Source organism: Telmatherina bonti (genome assembly GCF_933228915.1).
Source record: "Telmatherina bonti genome assembly, chromosome: 14".
Classification (NCBI taxonomy): domain Eukaryota; kingdom Metazoa; phylum Chordata; class Actinopteri; order Atheriniformes; family Telmatherinidae; genus Telmatherina; species Telmatherina bonti.
The window spans coordinates 18,669,521-18,692,227 of record NC_136612.1 but is presented as its reverse complement, the minus strand read 5'-3'; the positions used below and the strand labels follow the sequence as shown (position 1 = coordinate 18,692,227).

The 22,707-nt window shown below is 37.3% G+C and overlaps 2 protein-coding genes across 3 annotated transcripts; both read right to left on the bottom strand.

Moving 5' to 3' along the window:
* Nucleotides 1-2,926: 2,926 nt before the first annotated feature.
* Nucleotides 2,927-7,264, bottom strand: ypel3 (yippee-like 3). 2 transcript variants are annotated; one of them, XM_079252380.1, is made up of 5 exons: nt 6,915-7,264; nt 5,875-5,993; nt 5,627-5,670; nt 4,829-4,937; nt 2,927-4,100 (listed from the first exon to the last, which is right to left on the bottom strand). In XM_079252380.1, exons 2-5 carry the CDS (start codon nt 5,989-5,991, stop codon nt 4,011-4,013), a joined length of 360 nt encoding a protein of 119 aa, XP_079108506.1. In that variant the 5' UTR covers nt 5,992-5,993; nt 6,915-7,264; the 3' UTR covers nt 2,927-4,010. The 2 variants fall into 2 exon arrangements, with proteins under 2 accessions (XP_079108506.1, XP_079108507.1); XM_079252381.1 differs by having other exon boundaries at nt 7,141-7,181.
* Nucleotides 7,265-8,769: 1,505 nt separating this feature from the next.
* On the bottom strand, nt 8,770-17,949 carry gdpd3a (glycerophosphodiester phosphodiesterase domain containing 3a; the record flags this gene model as incomplete). Its single annotated transcript, XM_079253623.1, has 10 exons — nt 8,770-8,898; nt 11,169-11,220; nt 11,554-11,613; nt 11,840-11,973; nt 12,227-12,316; nt 12,758-12,876; nt 13,001-13,046; nt 14,795-14,930; nt 17,311-17,353; nt 17,811-17,949. The coding sequence occupies 10 exons, from the start codon at nt 17,947-17,949 to the stop codon at nt 8,770-8,772; spliced, it is 948 nt and encodes a 315-aa protein (XP_079109749.1).
* Nucleotides 17,950-22,707: the final 4,758 nt, after the last annotated feature.

Sequence of the window (22,707 nt, the reverse complement as noted above, 5' to 3'; positions counted from 1 at the left end):
TCTTTGCAGTTCTTTAGCAATAGATATATTCTTTTTAAAGAACATAATATTTTTGAGCATAGAAATTTGTCGAACTAACCTCTAACAAGTTATTTTGTGAATATTTCTATTTCTACCACCCAAATTGGACATTTTTCGTTGAAAAACTTTTACAACCACGTGTTGGACCTATTGCATACTATATGCTGCTGAGGTTTAAAGAGAGAAAGAACCAATTAATAGCTTTCAGCATTACCAGCTTCCCGGATAACCTTTTAACTCCTTCAATCATGTGATTGTGCTTATACAAAACGGTTCCCAGGAATGAAAGGAGGAAGTAGGGCAGCTGAAAATGTTGTGCACACACATGACTGTCAGTAGTCCCACCATCACATCACATAGGAAAAACGTACCATTAATTTTAAAGCTCCAGCATGTGACCGGTTCCTGCTCAAAGAATGATCAAGATCTTTTTTACGGCTTGAAAACCAACTTTGGAATCTCTCTGTCCATATTCTTTTACAATTTATTATTTTTTATTTATTTTCATTAAGTCGAGTTGCTTCCAATCCCTCATGATGATATACTGAAACATTTTGGAAGGAATGAAAAACAAAATATTCCAATAAATGTTATGCTCCCAACAAAAAAAAAAAAGGAATTAACAGAGTCAAAAATGAAAAGCAGATATTAAGTGAAATTGCTAAATATAAGGCTAAATATTAGGAAAAGATTGAAAACAGAATAGATGGCAAAACCCAAAAAGAGGCCTCACAATAGTGGCTAAAATATATCAGTTGTCTCATCATGTATGAAAATATCCCTCATAAGGGAGCAGTTCAGTTTTTTTTTTTATTTATTTTTTTTTTTTATTAAATAAACAACTCTGCATTGGAAGTAGTATCAGTCAAACTTTTACACAGCAGGAAATCTCAACAGAAACAGTAAAGGGTTAATATGTTGTAATATTTGAATTATGAACAATCCATGGATGTGTGATAATAAGATGGGAACTATATGGAATAAGATGGGAAGGGAACACATGGTGTGATTCAGTGATTCCATTGGCTCAAGTTTTGGATGACAGATCCCAAATACTAACCTTCTTAAAAAAGAAACAAAAAAGATCTCGCAAGACTACAATTTTTTCTGGTATTATGGCTGAGTTGATCACACCAGCTCTCGTAATTTTGAGTCACTAGAAAGTGGTTAAACAACCAGATTGAGAGGATTGGGTGATCACACTTGCTTCATCAGATGAAAAATGATGCACAAAAACGGGAAATACCTACTTGTTTTTGTGGAGTTTCTATGCTCAGAACCTAGTTGGGTTAGCAGCTTTTACTTCATGTTAGATTTTCATTCATCTTTTTTGTAATTTTCTTTTTTTTTTTAAAATAATCATTAAATATATATATATATATATATATATATATATTTTTTTTTTTTTTTTTTTTTTTTTTTTTAAAGTATGTTTTTCTTTTTAACAAGACGGCTGCAACCACAAAATGATTCCCTCACAGAATAAGCACATTTGTATTAAACCACACATCATCAGGGAACCTGTTTAATCATTATTTATTTATATCATCACGCTCTCCACGGTTACATAAGGTTGTATTTTGGAGTTCATATACTAATAACATGTTTAAACTTTAATTTGAAAATAATGTGAAGGTCCCTCAATTCTGTGCAGTGCTGCATATGAATGCTCAAATACACTACCAGTCTAATACAATAAACAGCGCCATCTGCTGGTTGATTTATTTGGTTCACGGTCAATTGGTTTTGATTAGTTTTTATAAGTGAAACTACAGTAATGTTCTAAACATCACTGTAAAACTTTGTCATAAACAGCAGATAAAAAAAAAAAAAAAGCTGTAAGTCAGGAGGATTTTGTCCTACTTGTTCCGTTCCTTCTTATCATTAGAAATTTTATTTATCCCTTACAATTCAGACATCACTGCAAATTACACATTATTTGACAATGACACTAAAATGGAGCTTAATACGCTGCATTAATGTGTCATTAGGTGAATAAATGGCACATGTAAACCTTCAGTAAAAAGAAAGAATGGTTTGATCATGCTGTGGGCCTCCTTTGTTGCCTCTGGTATGGGGGCACATACCAAAGGCTCCATACCAGGGGGGTATGAGCATATCAGAAATCTGAAATGGCAAAATAGAAGTCATTAAAATGAAACTAGAATTAAGTGACAGGGATTGTGTGCAGGATACAAGGTTTGGTTAGTTTTGTCACCACATAGAAAACAGATAATCTGGTCTTTCTTTTGCAGTTTCTCCTGAAAATATTGTGAATTACTTGGATTATTTAGGTAGGCAGTTGTTGAATTGTGCTTTACAAATGGATTTGGCTTGCATAGGCCATCAGTTCTTAGCAGCTCCTTAGAAATCACCTACAGCCATGATGTTATGCATGATTTATCCTAATTTCATTGTCTTTTTTACATTGACAAACTGTCTCAGCATGTATTTTATAAATTATCAAAAGAAAAGGGTGCATTAAAAGGGAGATGAGGCAAAAACAGATACACAAAAACACCTGTACATCAGGGGTGTAAGAAAATATTGGTATCCTGCAATATTTTGTGACAATATCAACATTCAGAGCACTATTTATTTTTTTTAACAGATCTTTACTGATGAGGCAGATTTTAATTCTATTAATCTTGTCCATAAAGTTTTTTTTTATTAACTCTGTAATGACATGTAGATCGTCCTGTTCTTATTCAGTCAAGTCAAAGTCAAGCAAATAGCAGTTTCTTACTATAAAATTGTAGTAAAGAAAACTAATAAACCAACTTCCTTTTTGTATCGCAGTATATCCTATCATTACCCCTGTAGTATGACACATATTGTATTGCCAAATTCTTGCCAACACAAACCCATAATGATCACAGCACAAAAAGCACAACTTCACAGCAAATGTTACTGGCAAACCATAGTTTAATGAAATCCCAGGTTAAAATAAAAATACTTAAATGAAAGCAGACATTAAAATCACCATAAATATGCTACAATATGCTAATCACACTTCGCACTAACACCGTGAAGCTAATGTATCTGAAGGGACAGCTCAGTGTTAAGTAATACACAAATGCATAAAGGATAAATGTCATTAGCATTAAATGGAAGTGAAGATATTCCAAGTGTACTGTGAAAACTCCAGATGTGAACCAACTCCGGACCAATGCTTCTCAACATTGTCCGGCTTAAAGAGGCCTAAGCATACACTGCAAAATCCATGCAGACACACACTCAACCTAAATGTTATACCTGTGAACAGAAGACTCATTCTACAGATTTAGGAATTCTTGCAGGAGATTTTTGCAAACTTTAACATTACTAATTTGATATCCCGATAGCATTTGGAAAATAAGATTAAATGTTACTCATTTTACCATAAAAAGGAAATCCAAGTTCTTTAATTAAAAGAAAGAAACCCTCTTGCTGCTCAGTGCGTTACCACAGTCTTTTATCTCCTTCTCTTGAAAATTATCTGTGGGTTGAACAAGCCTTGATAATAGTCTCCGTCTGGGCCAGACACGTCTAATTCTGACCCTTAAACTCAAAGAAAAACTCAAATACCTGCATTTGTTGTCCAAGATCAAATTCCTATGGACAGCGATCAGCCCCGCCACCACACAGCGAGACTGTTTAGTTGTCATTATAAACTATTGATCCCCAATACGAATGCTTTACAATCCAACACGCACTGTTGCCTGTGTGACTACATCTCCCACACAAACAAACCATGCACTCATTCAGTTCATTTCCCAGCACTGCTAATAATTGGGATAGCCATATCAGCAAATGTGTTGTTGTGGATGCTGAAGAAACATTAACAGACAAAGATAAGGCATCACATGCTATTCTTGGCAAAGCTGTATGAAGTGAAAAGTGTGGCACAGCAGCAGCTCGAACATGGGATGAGGAAGCTACATCTTTAAAGTTGAAGGGATGCAACTCTTTAAAAAAAAAAGTCATGAAGAAAGTTGGAGATTTCCCTCTCAGTCCCAACCGTTATCCTTTATCATGTGGGAGAGCTCAATGATGTACTTCCCCTCCTTATATTTCTGACTGAGTTCGAAGGCTTGTTCCTGAAAAAACAAAATGAATGAACAAATGATGTTATTTAGGATATGTAAACCAGCGCTTTGGTTAAAAAGAAAAATAGAATCTCTCTTCTATTTGTTGTCTTGAAGCTAATAAACTAGAGTCAGCGGTGTTGTCAACAGATGGCACTGCAGGCCATCCCGTAACTAAACAAAGCTGCTAACTAGAAACACAACTTTGAGGAAGTAGAGACCTAAAAAAGCAGTTGCAGTCAATGGTTCATGTGATCATTTATGCAAGATACTCATTTAGTGTTTCAGATGATTCAACCACATCATGTAAACAAACTATTTTGCTGTATTCAGAAGGTTTGTTTGAATTTTGCTCTCAACCTTTATGCAATAGTAAAATACGACTAATAAAAGTTGTAGATGGAAACCCAGTGAGTGTACTATACAGTGTTACTGTCTATCTAAACAAACAGCAAAGTTACAAACCCATGTTGACACTCGAATTTCCTGCCACAGAAAACACACCTTTTGTATTGACTCTTCTCCCTTTTCTTTATTTCATCGAAGTGGAACAAATTTATTCAAAGTCTGATAAGTAATTAATCTGACACTTCTCTAACAAAAGCATTTGTTTCACATGTCTGATTAGTATAAAATGAGTTTTAACCAATCAGAAGTATATACATACATACATGCATAGTACAAAACAGTGAAACATTCACAGCACAGTGACAGAACAATATGATGGAAAAGTTACTTACATATTTCCAGCCCAGCGTAGTGTGACAGTTTTCACAGTAGATGTCGGCCACTGCGTGAAGTCCTGTAAGCAGCAGCCTCTCCTCTGCAGGACCACAGCCAACATTGACCCTGAAACCAAAAGCAGTGTTATCAAACAGCAGCCAGTCTTTGATCCATAAAGAATCTATTCTTGACTGGACTACTTTCCTTACAGCAATAAACAGGTCCAGAACTCCCTCCCCCCCTCTGTGGTTATCAATACTTTATATTTATAACAGAAAAGGTCATACAACAATTACCTTTCCAGGCAAATGTTTTAAACTGAGCCCTACCAGAAAAGATCAAGACTTAAACAACATAGATGCTAATATTAGATTAAGAGCTACTGTTATTTAACAAGCTCACATTAAATGGGTTCTTCATGTGTATTCCTGACCCACTAACCCAGGAGGAGTGTGACTAAAATGAACTCACCCTACTTCAAGGTCCAATCTAGAGCAAATCAAATTATCTGTTAACACTGTTGTCTGATACTAGGAGTTTGTTTAGAAGAAAAACAGGCTGTTTCAGGAGTGCTTGAGTCGGAAAGTAAAGATCAAAATATCACAAAAGGATATTTAAGGATTCTTAACAATTCTACTAAAAAGACAAAAGGTATATGTAAACTAACGTCACTTTTTGCCCATTTACACAGAGATTTTGGTGGTTAACAAAAAACTAAGAACTTGCACTTGTCAACATTGGGTGTGTCAACTGCAAAGGAAAAAATGGCCAGTGTGCCAACTGCATTAAGACTTTGAGAGAATAAAAGTACTCACACAGAGTTAAAGAGGTAGGCCCGTCCCTGGCTACCTTGAAAAGACTACGAGACAAGACACAAAGACTAAATTAAAAGGAGGAATGCAAACTTGCAAAGTACATCATAAACAAATCTTTTAATTAAGTTTAACTTTGGGAGTTTCTTTTATTTCATTCTTAAGAGCTTCTTTAACAGTTTATGAACTATGAAGCGGTGTACAAGCCACTGAAAATTATCACCGACGACTTTGGCATGTTGCATATTTACCTTGGAAATGAGATCGTCATGGTTAGCCAGATGGGCGCGGCAGTGGACACAGCTGTAGCGACGGTGGCAGGAGTCCAGGTAAGCCTGGAAAGTCTTGGCCTTTGTCAGCTTCACCATGTCTGAAGATGATGAGGGCAGATAGAAGGCAGTTTATAACTGTATATGGTCATCTAGGCATAAATTCAATTTGCCTCCATCTGGTTAAAAAAAAAAAATTCACATCAGACCAGTAGAGGAAGTTGAAATATTGTGCAAGTCTTGGACATTTGAAACAGATTTAGGAGTTCATTGCAGGATTTCTGATAAGAAAAACAAGACTGTTCTGTTTTATCTTATCATTATCTGATCCAATTGTTGGAGTTTGAGCCAATAAGGTTATGGATTATGTGCAGAAAAGACTTGAGTTTTTACTGAACATATCATGTTTATGCAGTGCAAACTTAGAAATTGCCCATGCTTTGGCCTAAACTTGACCAGTGTCAAACTACTTTAAATTTGATTCAAGATGAAGAGGTGTGACTTGTTCAGTCATAACTTTGACTTTAGAAATAAAAACTTTTGCAGCTGAGACTTTGTATTGAACTACAATGATTCACATTCTCATTTCATGGCAACTGCTAAGACTTGCCTAGCTTAAGCAAAGGAAATTAATTATTTCCACCATTTGTAAACATGGTGAGCATTGTTTCTTCATGTTAAAGGTGAGTCAAAGTAATAGAGGACCAAACAGACCGGTTAGGACACAGTTCACCAGACAGCCCTTCCTGTCTGCACACTCTTCTCGCTTCATTGCATACAGCAGCTAACCTAAATTCAAGCCTTGCTGAGGCGTACAGTGGCGTTTGTACAATGTCAAACACCGATGGCCGTGTGTCTGTCATCATTCAGTGGCCTACATACATCTGTCAGCTATAAAGGACAACAGCCACTAGCTACAAACTAGCCTGTCTGGAGCTAGCCTGCTAGCTACGCACTACCAACACACAACCGCTAGCAGCAGCAGATGCGCATTGCAGGATATTCCTTCTGTGTCCACTCACCTGAAAACACCGAAACTCTTCACAATCGACCCAAAGGCCAAATGCAACTGATAGTTTAAAACCACCCACTAAAAGAAGCAGGTAAAACGGTACTTCGTGCAGCTCGAGCAGATGCAACAGTCGACCATGCGCTGACGGTTCGGTTAAAAAAAAAAAAAAAAACAGAAAAAGGGGGAAAAAAAGACAACACAACCAGTCCTTGGTTGCTGCAGAAAATCCCGTTTACCCGCGTTTCTCTTTTGAATCCGAACCAGCTCTCAAAGTTCTTCTACGTCCCTCTAAAAACACAAGCTAGAAGCTCACAATGCTGGCAGGCTGACAGCGAGAGAGTGGAGCGTCCCGGCGGGAGAAAAATGGGATTTGTTTATGAAAACACGCAGATGGAGGAAGTGTGAAGAGTGCAAAACAAATCTTTGACGGCCAATCAGAACGCTCAAGTGACGTTCAGAATGTGGGTCAACCAATCAGATTGGACTTCACATGAGCCTTTTATGGCTATCAATTTGAGCGCTGTTGGTCCAGTTTTATGCCACAAGGCTGTTGGTGGGATCTTATTTCCTACTTGTCAGTTCGTTGACCAGACTGTTTTTAGTGGACAAAATACAAACACACAATGAAAGTAATGATACTTACTAATCATAATTCAGGAAATCCAAAATAAACGTGAAATAATATGGAGAGGGCTTGGTTGTGGTTTGCTGATTGATTTGCATGTCTGACCGAACTGCATACCGTATGTCCTGTTTTGTCTTGACCCACAGACCAGGAAAAAGAAAAAAGCAAAAAGTGTGTCAAGAGGACAAAGATGAACATGCTCATATCAACATACAAGCAGCTAAAGTCAATAAATAACTTACTGGATTAATAAACTATCTAAGCCAAGGAGTAGATTTGTTAAGATGATCTGCCTAAAAGATCCATTTGAAGGTGTTAAATGCCTTGTAATCTGTGAAAATTTAAACTCAACAATATATATTTACAGATAAAACAAAAACATCAGGTTCCTAAAAAAACTTAAAGTGACTTTGCTTTATGTCCCATTAACTTAGTCATCACTCTACTTAGCAAAAGCAGAAAATACAGCCTTTGTTTCACCAACAGACTGGTTGATTATTATCACAGCCGTATGGCCAGACTTTGACCGTGGCTGCCTGTGAAAACAAGGACACAGGTGATATTCACTGCATGTGTAAATATTCAGTTTTAGGGTAAAATAAATGGATTGAAAATGCATCCACTCTCATTTATAAGAATGTTTATATGCATATTTGTAGGCCTGTATGAATATACTGTACATTTGTAGCCACTTAGTATCAATAAACATTTCTTCAGTGTCTATTGCTGCTTGTGTTTCATTTAAATTCTACAAAAACACCCAAAGCAAAAAAAGTAATTTGCTTAAAAAACATATTTCTTAAGTTCAGAATTTTTAGATGAATCAAAAGTGCCAGAAAATAACATCAAAGACAGTCAAAACAAAGTCACGTTTATTTACAGTCCTATCATGGGTTACACAGCAGAGCTGGTTTAATATTAACCCCTGTGATTTGCTACAGACAAAAATCAGTGACTGTTTCTTTACATGCTGATCTGATTGTAGTCATACAGTAGAAATGATCAAACAGAAGATCACACAAGTTAATCTTTCAGCAGTGATTAAGAGGTTTTCATGATCCAAGAGCTGAATGACTGCTCTGTTCCCCATGCATGCCGTTTCATTGATCCCTCAACTAATCATGTCATGGTTGAGGAAAGGGGTCTCATAGTTTTAAAAATGATTTTTTTCCCCCTCTCAAGTACTTATAAAATCATTATTTAAAAGAAAGCCATTACAACAGCTGAAATGAGATCTGAATCAATCTTGGGTTCTGTTTCTGCAGAAGTAGTTTGACAGCAGAGTTGGGTAATCAGTCATCACTCCTGTGGCTCCCACGTCCAGTGCTGCCTTTATGTCTTCTTCTTCGTTGCAAACAAATAAATGCACCTGCAGTTACATACATACATTAACAGTTCAAGTTAAAAAGAATATTTTGTGGAGTTGTGGTTAAGACATTGTGATAATCAGAAAACATACATCAAGAAGCAGATGCTTAGGCTACAATGTGGACTTTCATGCTAATATATACAGTCCATTTACTTGTATTTTACACATTGTCCAGTATGTGATTGATTCTATCATATTTGGATAAAAAGCTGATTTAATTTTAGATTTTATTTCTTAAAATCAAAAAATTTCTGACAGGTGACTGAATGACAAAGCATACAACTGCATGGAGAACAAACCAGTTTTATGAGGTATCCTGCCATTTTCATCAGTTATACAAATAAACTACTTAACTTTTGCAAAACAAACAAACCATCTCTTCCTGTTTATGAAGCTAACAGTGAGAATGTTTTTCTTCCCTGATCACATATGTTTAAATGCATCAAGATGAGGGTGTGTAACTTCAGTACATGGTCACTTCTTTTGGGTGACCACTCATAGTCTAACAATGAAGATGATCTCATCATAGCAGGATTGACAGAGGTGATGCAATTCAGAAAAGTCACAGTGTCATAGCCAAAGTGTTTTCTACATTACATCACTGTGCTAGAGGGTTGAATGAGCCCTTTTAGTTGAAAATGCAGTGTTTAGCTACATAGCAACAAGACACAAATCTGTCTTGTTTTAAAATATTTTTGTGAACTTTTTCCTCTTCCTAACCGATCAGTGATTTTATCTTCACATGCAGGACCAGATCTTAAGTGAAAGAGGGTTATAGAAAGTTCTTAGTAATGATCAGAAGTATTATAAAATAGTTGAAGGTCTCTCAACAGAAAGGTCAGATGAATTAAAGTATTTGTGCAGCACTTTGGGACCGTTCTTGGTTTTGTTTATTTTATTGGGTGTAGACCTGGATTGTTGGCAGGCCAGTTTACACCTGGAATCTTACATATGTGCAGAATGAGATTCAGCATTGTGTGGATGCAGTAAGAAGCTTATTTTCAGTAGTTTTTAAGCTGTTTAAGAGATCATGCCAGATTTCTGTTGCCAAATCATTTCTGTTTGCCACAGGTTCCATGTTACCTTCATGCCAGTCAGCATGAAGCATCAATCTGCGAAGCATGTTACTTTTTTCAAAATGCCAAGAAAATGTTCATTACATTCACAAAAAAGGAGACAGTGCCTTGCTCTTCCCAGGAAACGGAAATGTTTAACACCAGCCAGTGCACTCTGGCTGTGGTCTAGAAAACACTAACTGAGACAGTCTGAAATCTTTCAGTGAAACACCAACAAGGAAACTGCTGCAAAATATTAATCAGGCCAACAGGCTCATTGGACAAAAACAGCTGTCACTTCAGGAGTTACATTAGCAAAAAATCAACCACAAAAGCAATCCAGTTATTAAAATCACACTGGCCTACTACATTCTGCAGTTTAAACCATCAGGATGCAGACTGGCCATGAAAAAAGAGCTACAAGAAGCCTTTCATGGCATCAGCAGTGACATTGCTTAAAGAATAACTCTTTAAACAGGTTTTACAGGGTTTATCCCAGAGCACATATATTCCAGAGCTCTTGTTTATTCCAGAGCACAGACTGTTTTAGCATATATTTATTTATTTTTATTTTCACTTGTATATTTATAAAATATTCTACCATTATTTTTATGCTTCATTGCTATTTAACTCGGGTATATTTATTATTCTGTTTTAAATTGACCTTTCAAATCTTATTTTGTTGTGTTGTACAATAGAGCTAAAGAAAAATGTCTGTTTTTGAGCAATAAATGGATCACAAAGTAGTCCCAGTCTGAATGTATTTATAAATCATCATTGCCTGGGGGGTTAATACCAATTACAAGGAGGTTTTCAGCCCTGTCAGTTGTGTAGAGAGATTTTATATCATTTGCTACGTTATTGCTGTTATGTACCACAGATGAATGTGGTGCAGCTTTATTTTGAGAAAATGCTCATTAATTTGTTCATCTATTTGCCCACACAAAGTGGCAAAACCCTCCTTATCAACAGCTCCATTTAACTGCACCTAATTATGTTAGTTAGTATATTCAGTCTTAAATCACAGTTTTCATAAAATTTTCAGCTTCATGCATTTCATTAACCATTGAGAAGGGTCGTGGCCCAGCAATCATCAGGCGAGAGGCAGGGTACACCCTGGAAAGGTCACCAGTCCATCACAGGACCCACTTTTTTTTTTTTTTTAGCTTTTCAAACATTATTTTATTACTCACTAAAGATTTGATGCGATCATACCTGTATTCCACGGGCTGCAAGGTGTCTAAAAAGACTTTTCCTCATAGTCACTCTGAAATGAAAGCATAAAAAACAGTTGTATAATCTGCAGTCAGTCTGAACTTCAGCTTTGGTTACATCATACTGCTTTAATATGAAATGTAAAACAGTGCAAGACACCTGTATGTTGCGCTTGACTTGGACATTTATCTGTTGACTTTAATATTTGATAAAACTTTGCACCATTTAAATGGAAGATTATTTCCAGGAGAGCAATTTTCTCTTTCTATGTTCTTCCTCAGGACTATAATCCATATGCATATTACACAGTAGAGTAATAATAATAATAACTAAACAAAGCAGGAAAAAGTAAGCTTTTCATGCTTTTTCCCAAAACTATACTTACTTTTCCAGGAGAGACAGAACCAGCTTGTTCCTCAGGATGCTACTCTCCGGAATGTAAGTCCTTCAGCGTGCAGAGATGGGAGAAAAAGACATATCTGTATTTTTTTTTTAAATCTTGCATTAAACATTAAATAAAGTTGACAAAACAAGATAGAAAATTAACTTCTACTACACTGATAAAAAGCAGTTATTAACTGCCAGCATAATGAGGACAGACAAAACATGAAAGTCTGAGATGAGATACTCCATTTAGTGTAAGAATTGGGCCTTTTAGCAGGAAACCACACCTGTTGATGATGCGTATCAGGTAGAACTGCAGTAAACTCTCTCCAAGCGGCACAAAGGGAAGTAGGCCGCTGTAGAAGAGAAGCAGAAGCACGACACCTCGTTTCATCGAGAAACTGTATGGCATGGAGTTATTCTGCAAAGCACAGAGAAATTCTGATTGTCAATCCTGACACAGAAACTCTTTTCTTTTTAAATAATGTGTGTGACGATGATACAACTTATGAAAAAGAAAAACTTTTATTTCTTTCACGTTTTCAGAAATCATCCAATCATTCAAACAAGTGCTTTAAAAGAGGAAGCAAAAGTGTGTTTGCATTTGTTGCATAAGTACCGTGATGAAGTATTTTTCTGTACTGGAGACTGTCTCCCTCAGCTGGTTAACTTACAGTGTTGCAGCAGTCTTTTAAAATTGTGGCATCCACAGAGGCCCACAAAGTGATCTCTTCTCTGTTGTAGCTTTTAACCATATCCGACACCTGCAGACAGAAAGCAAACTGTGTAACTACAAGTAAACAGGTTAAATGATTATACGTTTTCAAAGTGAAAACGAGATTTTGATCTTTGTAGAGCTAAGAAAAGATACATCATATATGTGTAACAGCTACCAAATGCAAGACTTAGAGTAAAGCAGGACTCCTCAATCCTGGTCCCCAAGGGCCGGTATCCTGCAGGTTTTCCAGGTGTCCCTTTTGGAAAACACCTGACTCAGACTCAGACAAGCTCTGTACATGTCTTCTAAAGACACAAGGACCAGGATTGAGGATCCCTGGACCAGAGTAAAACCAACGTCATCACATCTCTAAAGGTCACAGGAAAAAACAGGACATAATGACTAATTTTTTCTGTTTTTTCCCATATTGTATGGGAAACTAGTAAGAAATATTAATTTAGTGAGGTCATTTGGGATTGCACTTCACCTTTTGCACCAGTTCATGATTGTTCTCTTTGATCTCGATGCTGATGGGCATCTCAGGAAACTTCCTGAACACATCTTCCAGCAGAGCAAACTTCCTGTCTGTGCCGCTGCTGTAACGACCTGAAGGGTGGAAAGTGTGAAAAGTCAAGTCACACGACACACACAAGCACAAACACACACCCACTATCCAACTCCTTCCTCAAACAGGATTTCTGGCAAGAATTTATAATGAGAGGATACTGGCCTGCATAAAAGGTAACATCCAGTCTCTCCTTATACAGGGGCAAATCCTACAAGGATTGAAGAATAGATCAAATTTGACTAATTTTGTTACACTGATGCTGGAAGTGAAATGAGTTAACATACATCTTGGAATATTCTTGGAAAAAGTTTATTTCAGACCCAAAAACAGGCTCGTATAAAAACAGTACATAAGACATTACATGAACATAAAAGAGGCTCACATAATGTCTAAATGCACTACAATGCATAGCATAGAGGCTCACGTGCCAGTGTCTCCACATACTAGATTTGTATCTTGTGTGACTTTTTTCTGGGTTTGTTAAATCCACAATTATATTATTCACAGACATGTCTAATCAACACATAAAACTGTACATTAGTCTTTGTAAAAGTGCTTTAAAAAAAGATAAACCTTGGTAATGTTCTTGGTTAGTGCTTGCAATGTAACCGGATGTGATCATTCACTTGAAGGACATTTATAACTTAAGCAAACACGCAGGCAACAGCTTGCTTTCTTAAGAAACTAAATGGATGAAATTCAAACAGCACACACCCTTTTAAAAATTTCAGTTCAATTTTGAAAACCGTTTTTACAAACTCATATGAATACTATTGCTCACTTAGTGAAATCTTAGTTAAGCCACATCATATGTGTTGTAATTGTGAGCCCAACTTTACAGTTTTCTTGTTTTTACAACCCCAATCCAAATGAATAGTAAATGGACTTGTTGCCCTTTTCTAGTCATGCTGACCACTCAACGTGCTGTACAACAGCCCTTCCTCCTGAGCTACATCCACCCAATGTCCCAGTGATGTTGGGACAATATGAAAATCATAAACTAAAACAGAATACAGTGATTTACAACTCCTTTTTTTCCTTTTACCTTCACACAACAGTCTGTGGTTTCCTTATTGGATTTTGCGGTTCCTTATATGCCACACATTTAAAATAGGAGACAGGTTTGGCCTGCAGGCAGGCCAGTCTACCCTTTTACTATGAGGTCATGCTGCTGTGACACATGCTGAATGTGGCTGGGCATTGTGTGGCTGAAATAAGCAGGAATGTCCCTGACAAAGACGTCGCCTGGATGGCAGCATATGTTGCTTCAAAACCTGAATGTACCTTTCAGCATTAATGATGCCTTCACAGATGTGCAGGTTACCCATGCCATGGGCACTAACCATCACAGATACTGGCCTTTGAAGTTTGTGCTGATAACAATCCAGATCGTAATTTTCTCTTTGGTCCAGAAGACACAAAATCCATGATGTTCCAAAGAAAACTGAAATGTGGACTCATCAGACCACATCGCACTTTTAGACTTCACGTCAGTCTATCTCAGACTAACTCTGGCCTGAAGAAGCCAAGTGGCGTATTTGGGTGTTGGTTATATATGGCTTTGGTTTGCATGGAAAAGTTTTAACTTGCACTTGCAGAAGTAGCGATGAATTGTTAACCGAGTGTTCCTGAGCCCATGTGGTAATATCCTTACACAATGATGTCTATTTTTAATGTAGTGCTATCTGAGGGATCAAAAGTCACTCCTTGTTTTTCGCCTTGCCACTTCCGTGCAGAGATTAGGCTTAATTTTCTAAATATTCTGGTGATATTATAGAATGTAGATGATGAAATGCTTAAATTAAAGATTTGCAATTCACTGTATTCTGTTTTTCTAGATATGTCCCCCCCAATGTCCTGACTTCATTGCAATTGGGGTTGTAAAAGAAACCTGACCTCTGTAAAAGCAAATGGCATTGTTTTTACTTACAGACCTGCAGGGTCTGTCCTCCCTACCTGTAGTTTGAGTGAGGAAATGGTGACATCGTGGCCGGTCTGTCTCAGCAGATTCTCATCATGAGAAACTACCACATATCCATCGTTTGTCAAGTGACAGTCCATCTCCAGCATCTCTGTGCCCTGTTTGACCGCACTGACAGCAGAAGAAGTGGAAAGAAAAAAAAAAAAAAAAATCAGAAATCCTGCTTTGGTATTTACCTGTAGGGGGAGGTAGCGTAAAATATCATTATCTCTATGGACTTGATTATCTCTCAAAATCTACTCATTAAGAACAGTCTGACCTTTCTGGCTACTGTTGCTGCCCATTCCCCTCATGAATGTAATTTTGTGGCAAGGAGAGGGAATCTTCTGTGACATGTAAAGTGAACATTTGGGATATCAAAACAGGATCAGGGATAGGACTCAGGGGTGGCCAACTTCTGCCCTCGAGAGCCTCAGTGCAAGTTTCCCTGCTGCAACACACCTGATACACATTAGACTTAATTGGCAGATTTGTGCAGCACTTGACATCAAACTGCTAATTATTAATTGATTTGAGTAAGGTATATATATGTACACATACATACATATACAGAATAAGAGAGAGAGACAGACAAAATAAAAAATAAATAAACATGTTGCACACGCTAATATTTCATTGGACTGTTTTTAGCTTTGATTGTGGCACAGATTAACTATGACATTGTGTAGTCCTGGCTTTGTCAAAATTGGAAAATAGCTGTGACATCATGGAAGAAAACAAATCCATTGAAGGAAAAACCTGGTCTTTGATTATATAACTAGTCAGCTAACCTCATTTTTGGGCACATAATGTTGCTGAACCTCGACCTGACCAACTGCAGGAACCTCAGATCATAGACTGTCCTCAAATGCTTGTACAGTAAGTACTGCACATGATAGCTATCCATTTTCTTACCTTGATGCTCCCATCACTCTGAAAGGGGGTAAACCTAAACTTATCAGACCACATGACCTCCTTCTTAAAAGTCAATCTTTATGCTCTCCAGCAAATTTAAGCATTTTTCTCCCGTTAGCTTCACTGATTAGTGGTTTGCTTAATGCTATGTAGATAAATGGTTTGAGTTTCATTTACCTTTTTCATATGAAAATGTTCTTACTTTCCTTTTTTAACAAAGCCTTGAGCATCTGTGGGCTTTCTTTTACCATCTGATTTCACCAACGTTTGTGATCACCAATCACCATCATTCCAAATGTTTTTCTGACCATATTTCTCTTCCTTGAAGCTGATGGTTCCCCACTGTCCTTCCAATTGAAAATAATGTATTTAAAAGTTCTTAACTCTGGAAAGTTCTTTTTTTTAAATAGTTTCTTCCACTCCTTTGCTGTTTTTTTCTTCTTCATGCATAAAAATAAGCCCCAGAGATAGAGATAAGTGAGGGAATCAGCCTCAGAGACAGCATCATAACTAAGATAAGAGTGTGGCACCCACTGGCAAGAAATAGTGATGTACCACCAGAAAGCCTTCTAACTGAGTCGAATGCAGCAATAAGTACAATCCATACCGCGACCATCATTGAAACAAATAAGGTGATATACAGTACAGAAACAGTGATCCTGGAGAAGCTTGGCTGACATAATATCAAGAGCAAGAAGGAGGTACCATGGAAGAGGAGGTTAGAAACCAAGGTCAAGGCAACTCGAAGGGAGTTAGTCAACTGTCAGGGATCCAGAAGGGCACAACAATGAAAAGGGTGCCAGGTAGGTACAGCCAGATGGAATAGGCTGATATGCAAAATTATATGCTTCTAGCACACTTCGATGATAGGCCACCCTCCCTGGTCTCTGCCTCTAATATCGTGTCTCAGAAAAATACAGCCTCTAATATCGTGTCTCAGTTTCATCGTAGCATAGTTTCATCTATTGGCTACAACCTCCACCACTCTACTTAAGGACAATCAGCACCATCATTCGGGGCAGCTGTGCTGGGCAGTGAATCAGTTTGCTACTACTCTGCTTGTGCAAAGACTGGCTTGCTGTAGACTTACAGAGCCTTTTGTGATTTGGTTTTGCTGTAGATTTACAGAGCCTTTTCTGGTTGTTTGGCTGCAGAATTAAAGACCCTGTTGCTGTCACATATTTGTTGGTTTTGGGTAGTGTTTTGGCTGACAGACTTTGGTTTCTTTGTGTTTTGTCTTTAAGTGGGATTTATCCTGTGCAAACTGCGTTTTTGGTTGAATATTCCCTGTTTATGTTGTTCTATCACCATTTACTGAACTGGTTGAGGTAAACCCAGATTTTCTGTTGAATTCGCTTATCTTGTAAATAAATTCATGATGAAACTTTTACTTTAGTTCCCTTTTCATTTTGTGTTACCACCCCCTTTTACCCCTAGACCCCAATCGTTGTGTGTGTGTACAGTATGTATGTATGTACAGTATGTATGTATGTGTATAAATGTATTTTCAATGTTTACACTGAAAACTTAATTAAATGTAATCTTACTTCAGAGCTGCTTTAAAAGCTAAAGTTGGGCTTGTAAGTTCAGTACTTACTGTTCAAATGCTTCAATGGTGCTTTCTATCCTCTCTCCACTTCCTGAAAACAAATCAAGTTATCAGCTTTATTGATGAGTGCAGGGGATGCTGATCAGTAAATACACAGCATCTGCTGAATTAACTGCATTACTACAACCAGAGTATGGCTTACTTGCTTTATGCCAATGTTTTGATTGTTTTCCTTTTTGTTCCGTTTTCAACATCAACTACAGGTATATTTTAGTCCAAAAGGTTATATTTGAACTTGGTCTAAAATAGCTTGTGTGTCTAGGCATTACAGGACATGACAGAGTTAAGTAAAAATGTCTTAATCCACATGTTGCCAGTTTGCAAATGGTAAGGTCAGTTAGTCTTTTTAAATAAGGGAAAATAAAGGCTTCCTACTCTTCACCAAACATTCACCACTACCAGCGACCAGTTTGAGCTGTACATCATGATCAGGCTTTAAACTTGAATATTAGAACTTTATAGCTATCAGATGAAGTGTCACCTCTTACCTCCTCTGTGTGAAATGTGTGTGCAGTGGAAAGCAGTCCGTTTCTTCCTATGGAGAACATGTGGGTTCTTGAGCAGGTAAAGAGAGGTAAGAGTGTATCCTCCCAGAGCTGGGAGGACAAAGTACAGAAAGCCGCTCATCCCTTCTTTCAAGTGCGTCCTGTGAATCTATGACAGAGTTTCTGCAAGATCTCGCAGAGGGAGTCAGTCTGAGTCGGAAGCAGAGAGCTGCTTTCAAGCAAAAAAAATGTGGAAAAGGTGTGTTCTTGTTCAGCATAGGGTAATTTAGCCATCAATCATCTGTGCTTTGAAGAAAAAGACAAGATCTGAGTTTATCATGAAAAAAACACACCAAGGTATTGATTGAGAAATAAGGGGGAAAAAGCTAGATAGACTAGATAAACTGGTTAAAATGAAACAATATGCCTCCTACCTTCATGTCTCAATCACATCATGTCTCAATCATGTCTCCCTTCTTGGTAAAATGCTGCTGAAACCTTCAGAGCTGTAAATATGAGTTAATGAAGCACCAGCTTGTAACCTCATTATGCTCTCTCTCTAACCTCTCCCTTGCCAACAGCAAGACCATATCACTCTGCGCACTGCCTTTGTTCAGCTGGGAATGTTTGTGTATGTGTATATGTGTGCGTGTGTGCTCATTGCGCCCGAAAGCAGCATGTTTGCCAACATTACTTCAGGATTTCTTTGAAATTAAAGTGCTACAGGTATGATCCTTCAAAGGACTAAATCAGCTTTCTGACTACCACCTACTTTATACTTTTCTGCCTAGAATATATAAGAGGTAGTCCTCAATTTGGACATAAACGTCACTAAAAACTTCCTAAAGGGCACTGTAATTTTAAAGGATATTCTATCTCGCCACCTGATCTGTAGGCTGAGAAATATGAAAACTGAGATGTCTACAAGCATGACAGCTTGCTTTACATACACTACTGAGTCAGCAGAATGCACTATATTGTTCAGTTTCAACACCAAAGCTGGAATGTGACAATGGTGCAACAAGCCGAGCATACTCTGAAATGGTTTTCACCAGGACAGAGAAACCTATTCATCGCAGAGCAATAAAACTTTCCAGCACTGTCTCACCTGTACAGCTTTTGTCTTTTTGAACACACAAAACAATGTTATGGTCATCCATTTTTTATTTTATTTTTTTATTTTTTATGAGGCTCTAGGAATCTTTGAGGGAAAAACAGCCATGCTGAGACATGCTATGAAGTTCGAAGGAAAAGCAGCACAGCAGGAAAAGCAAGTTAACTGAAAGTTCACTCCTGCTGCAGCTTTCACACAAGATTTAGACAGTTCCAGTAATAGCTGTTGACAACATTTTGAAGAACATTTATTACCCTTTAGATTTTTCAGAGGGATATTAAAAACTCCCTGATCTGATTGGAAGGGTCTAAAACAAGAGGCCAAAAGTAACCCCGAAAGCTGCTCCATAGTGGTGGCTTTGCCATAAACACCACAAAGTTGGGCTTTATGGAAAAGTTGCCCAAAATTATTAAAGAAACTGCAGTTCACAAGCATCAAATTTAGACCCTGCCGATGGCATGCATCCCCATAGTGTGATGATGCCTCAACCATGCTTCACAGTGGGAGAGGTGTTATCAAGGTATAATCAGCACATGGTCTGGGTAACAGTTTAACACTGATAGAAAAAATAAATAAATGATGGTTATTACAGTCAAACCTTTGAAGAAAAAAAATCTGGTCCATCTGCAAGATGCATTGGTGTCCAAAGAGACCCTAAGGGCCGCAGGTTTTCAGTGTTTTCCCTGTTTCAACACACCTGACCTCAGCCCATGACGTTCTGTACAATGATTTATTTTGAGTCAAGTGTGTTAGAACAGGGAGACATTGAAAACCTGCTGGACACTGCTGTGCTGAAGAAGTGAGACGGAGAAATAGGATCCCGATACAGAAAGTGATGATTTTGAAGCTGCAATTTGAATATTACAATTTCTATTAAATGTGGACACATTTAGTGATTTAAATGGCCTGATCTAAGCTTAGATCTAAATCCAACTAAGAGCATGCAATATGAATTTAAGCCAAATTACAGCTCCAAAATGCAAATGGTAAAATGTCACACCACCTGTCACGAGGAGGTGGTGGTGCTGGACCCAACTGCAGGACGGGAGGCAGGACTGCAGAATCTAGATCAGGGGTAGGTAATTCCCGTCCTCGAGTGCCACAGTCCTGCAAATGTTAGGAGTTTCTCTGCTGCAACACACCTGGCACACATTAGACTTAATTAACAGACTTGTGCAAAGCTTGACATCAAACTCTGCACAAGTCTGCCAATTGGCCATCAATTTGAATCAGCTGTATTGCAGCAGGGAAACTCCTAACATCTGCAGGACCATGGCACTCGAGGACCGGAGTTGCCTACCCCTGATCTAGATGCATTTTATATCCAAAAAACCCAAAAGCAAAACACATGAAGCTAACAAAAACACATGAAGCAAACAAAAGCCATGAACCAGCCATTGAACATGAACCAAGGGGTATAAATACATGGAGGGAGTAACTATAGGAATAGGTGAAATGAATCAGAAAATCAGACTAGGTGACCAAATTAACAGGAAACTAGAGATGAGGGAACTAAACATGGAAAACTACAAAATAAAACAGGAAACCTTAACTAAAACGACACAAGAAATCAAAACCATGACAACTTACAATGGTTTATGTTCTACTGGGCATAATATACAGGTTTATGAGATTTACACATCATTGCATTCTGTATTTTTTTCACATTTTACCCTTGTTTCCAAGTCATTCTGCATGTAGGATTTCAATTCATTTCATGTTTTGATTTTAGTTTTGCTGTGGGAGAATCTGATTGTTTTCCCTGTTCATTTAGATCACAGATAATCTCAAACAGGTTTGACAAATAATTTCTCAGGTGAGCTTAATCACAGGGAAACTACTTAATGTGGTTGTTCTACATTATTAAGCCAGTTGCACGGAGAAATGGAGAAAAAGACAAGTGTTCACAGTGGGCTCACAAATACATGAACACTAATTTTCAAGCAGTTATATTAATACATACATGCTGTGTTTCACTGGGTGGTCCAGATGGACGGAGCTCCAATTGGTGGATGGCCACAATGTACTAACAAGGCACATATAAACACCCTTAGAGTGCTGAAAAATGTTAAAAATGACCATTGCAAAATACGTGTTTTCTAACTGACCATTACCTACCATGGTATAAAAAGAACAGTGTCTTCTGAGGTTCAGTTCTTGTCACACAAGACAACAAATCACCCCATTATGTAAAAAATACCATTGGATGTTTGTCTGCTCTGGTTATAAAAGGGAGAAAACCTTTATGAAATGGCTATCATCATTCTGTGACCTAACCTTAAAGAAAGTTGCGGAGTATCCTTCTAAAGAAGCTCCATGAGGGAAGGCAGCAGTAAACGTCCAAACAGCCATTTTGGTATCTTACATAAAATCCAGCCAGCCAGACCATGAAGGTAACGTCAAATAAGGGCTTCTACGTTGACACAGAACTGGATCTATTAAAGTGTTTTCTATATTTTTACAAATATTATTTACCTAATGCAAAAACAGTTTTTGAAACCATCATGCATAATAATGTGGGAAAATGCCATTTTTACCAGTACTAGGTTTGGTAAATTAAATCATTGTATAAACTTACATCATTTTTGACATTGAAAAAAATTAAAATGAAATAATGATACAATTATGAATAAAAATCACATAGGGGTCAGTGCTGATTTTAATTTCCCTTTTAGGATTCAAAAAGTATAAATCTTATTTCTTATGGGTTACTCTCCATCTTCAAACATACCTTAGAGGTTAAAGGGTCATACTTTCAAGTCATATCTCCATTCATTTTCCCTCCATTTTCAGTTTTACTTCATAATTACATCTTTTGTTGACAGGAAGGAAATCACTTAATTCCAGGTTGTACATCATCAGTGTATTCAAGGGAATATGTTTTTAAAGCTTTTAAGTTAAAACAGAACACCCAACAGACAAGAGGAGAAACACCCAAAGAAAAAGACAACAAAATGGTTTAACAGTATCAGGAAACTTTATTTATATGTATAATTCTGTTTTCATTAATTGTTTAATTAATAATACCCAAAGAATATACAGACTATATCCCTCAATAACTCATATCTCTTTGACAATCTACGTATATCATATTTTAAAATAATTCCTCATAAGATCTTGAAGGGGAAAAATCAAAGAAAAGAACAAAAAAGTATACTTCAAGGAGACGAAAGAAAACACTGCCAATTATTACACTCATAAGAGAAAGAAAAAAAATACAAATAAAAACATACTAATAAAAAAACAACTTGAACTCCCTTTTATGTTAAAAAAAAAAAAAATCACCAATTTAACAATAGCAATAATAAGAACAGCCATTTAAAAACATCTGGAAACAGGCCTCCTGACAGGCGGGCCTTTTTACTCAATACTGTATGAATGTAGATGAGTGTTTAAGTGCAACTTGCCACAAACACATGGACACACTACTTAAAAATAAAGAAGGTGTGACTGTGTGTCAGGAGGATTGCAGAGCATGGTCCTCTTGGTTTATTATCATGGTTACCCAGTGAAATGTTTGGTCTGGTAGATTAGAGGGAAGAAGAACAAGCTTTTTCCAAAAAAAAAAAAAAAAAAAGCAGTAAACTAAGGCCTGGTTGACTACTGGCCAAATACAAAATAACTAGAGCATTATTATCTGTGCAACTGTTTTTGTGTGAAAGATTTACAAAGCAAAAGGTAACTGCAGGGAGGCGCCCCAAGCACTGAGGAAACAATGGACACATCCAAACTCACAAAACGGTTACTTATGAGCAGATACACAAACACTTTTACACAGACATATAT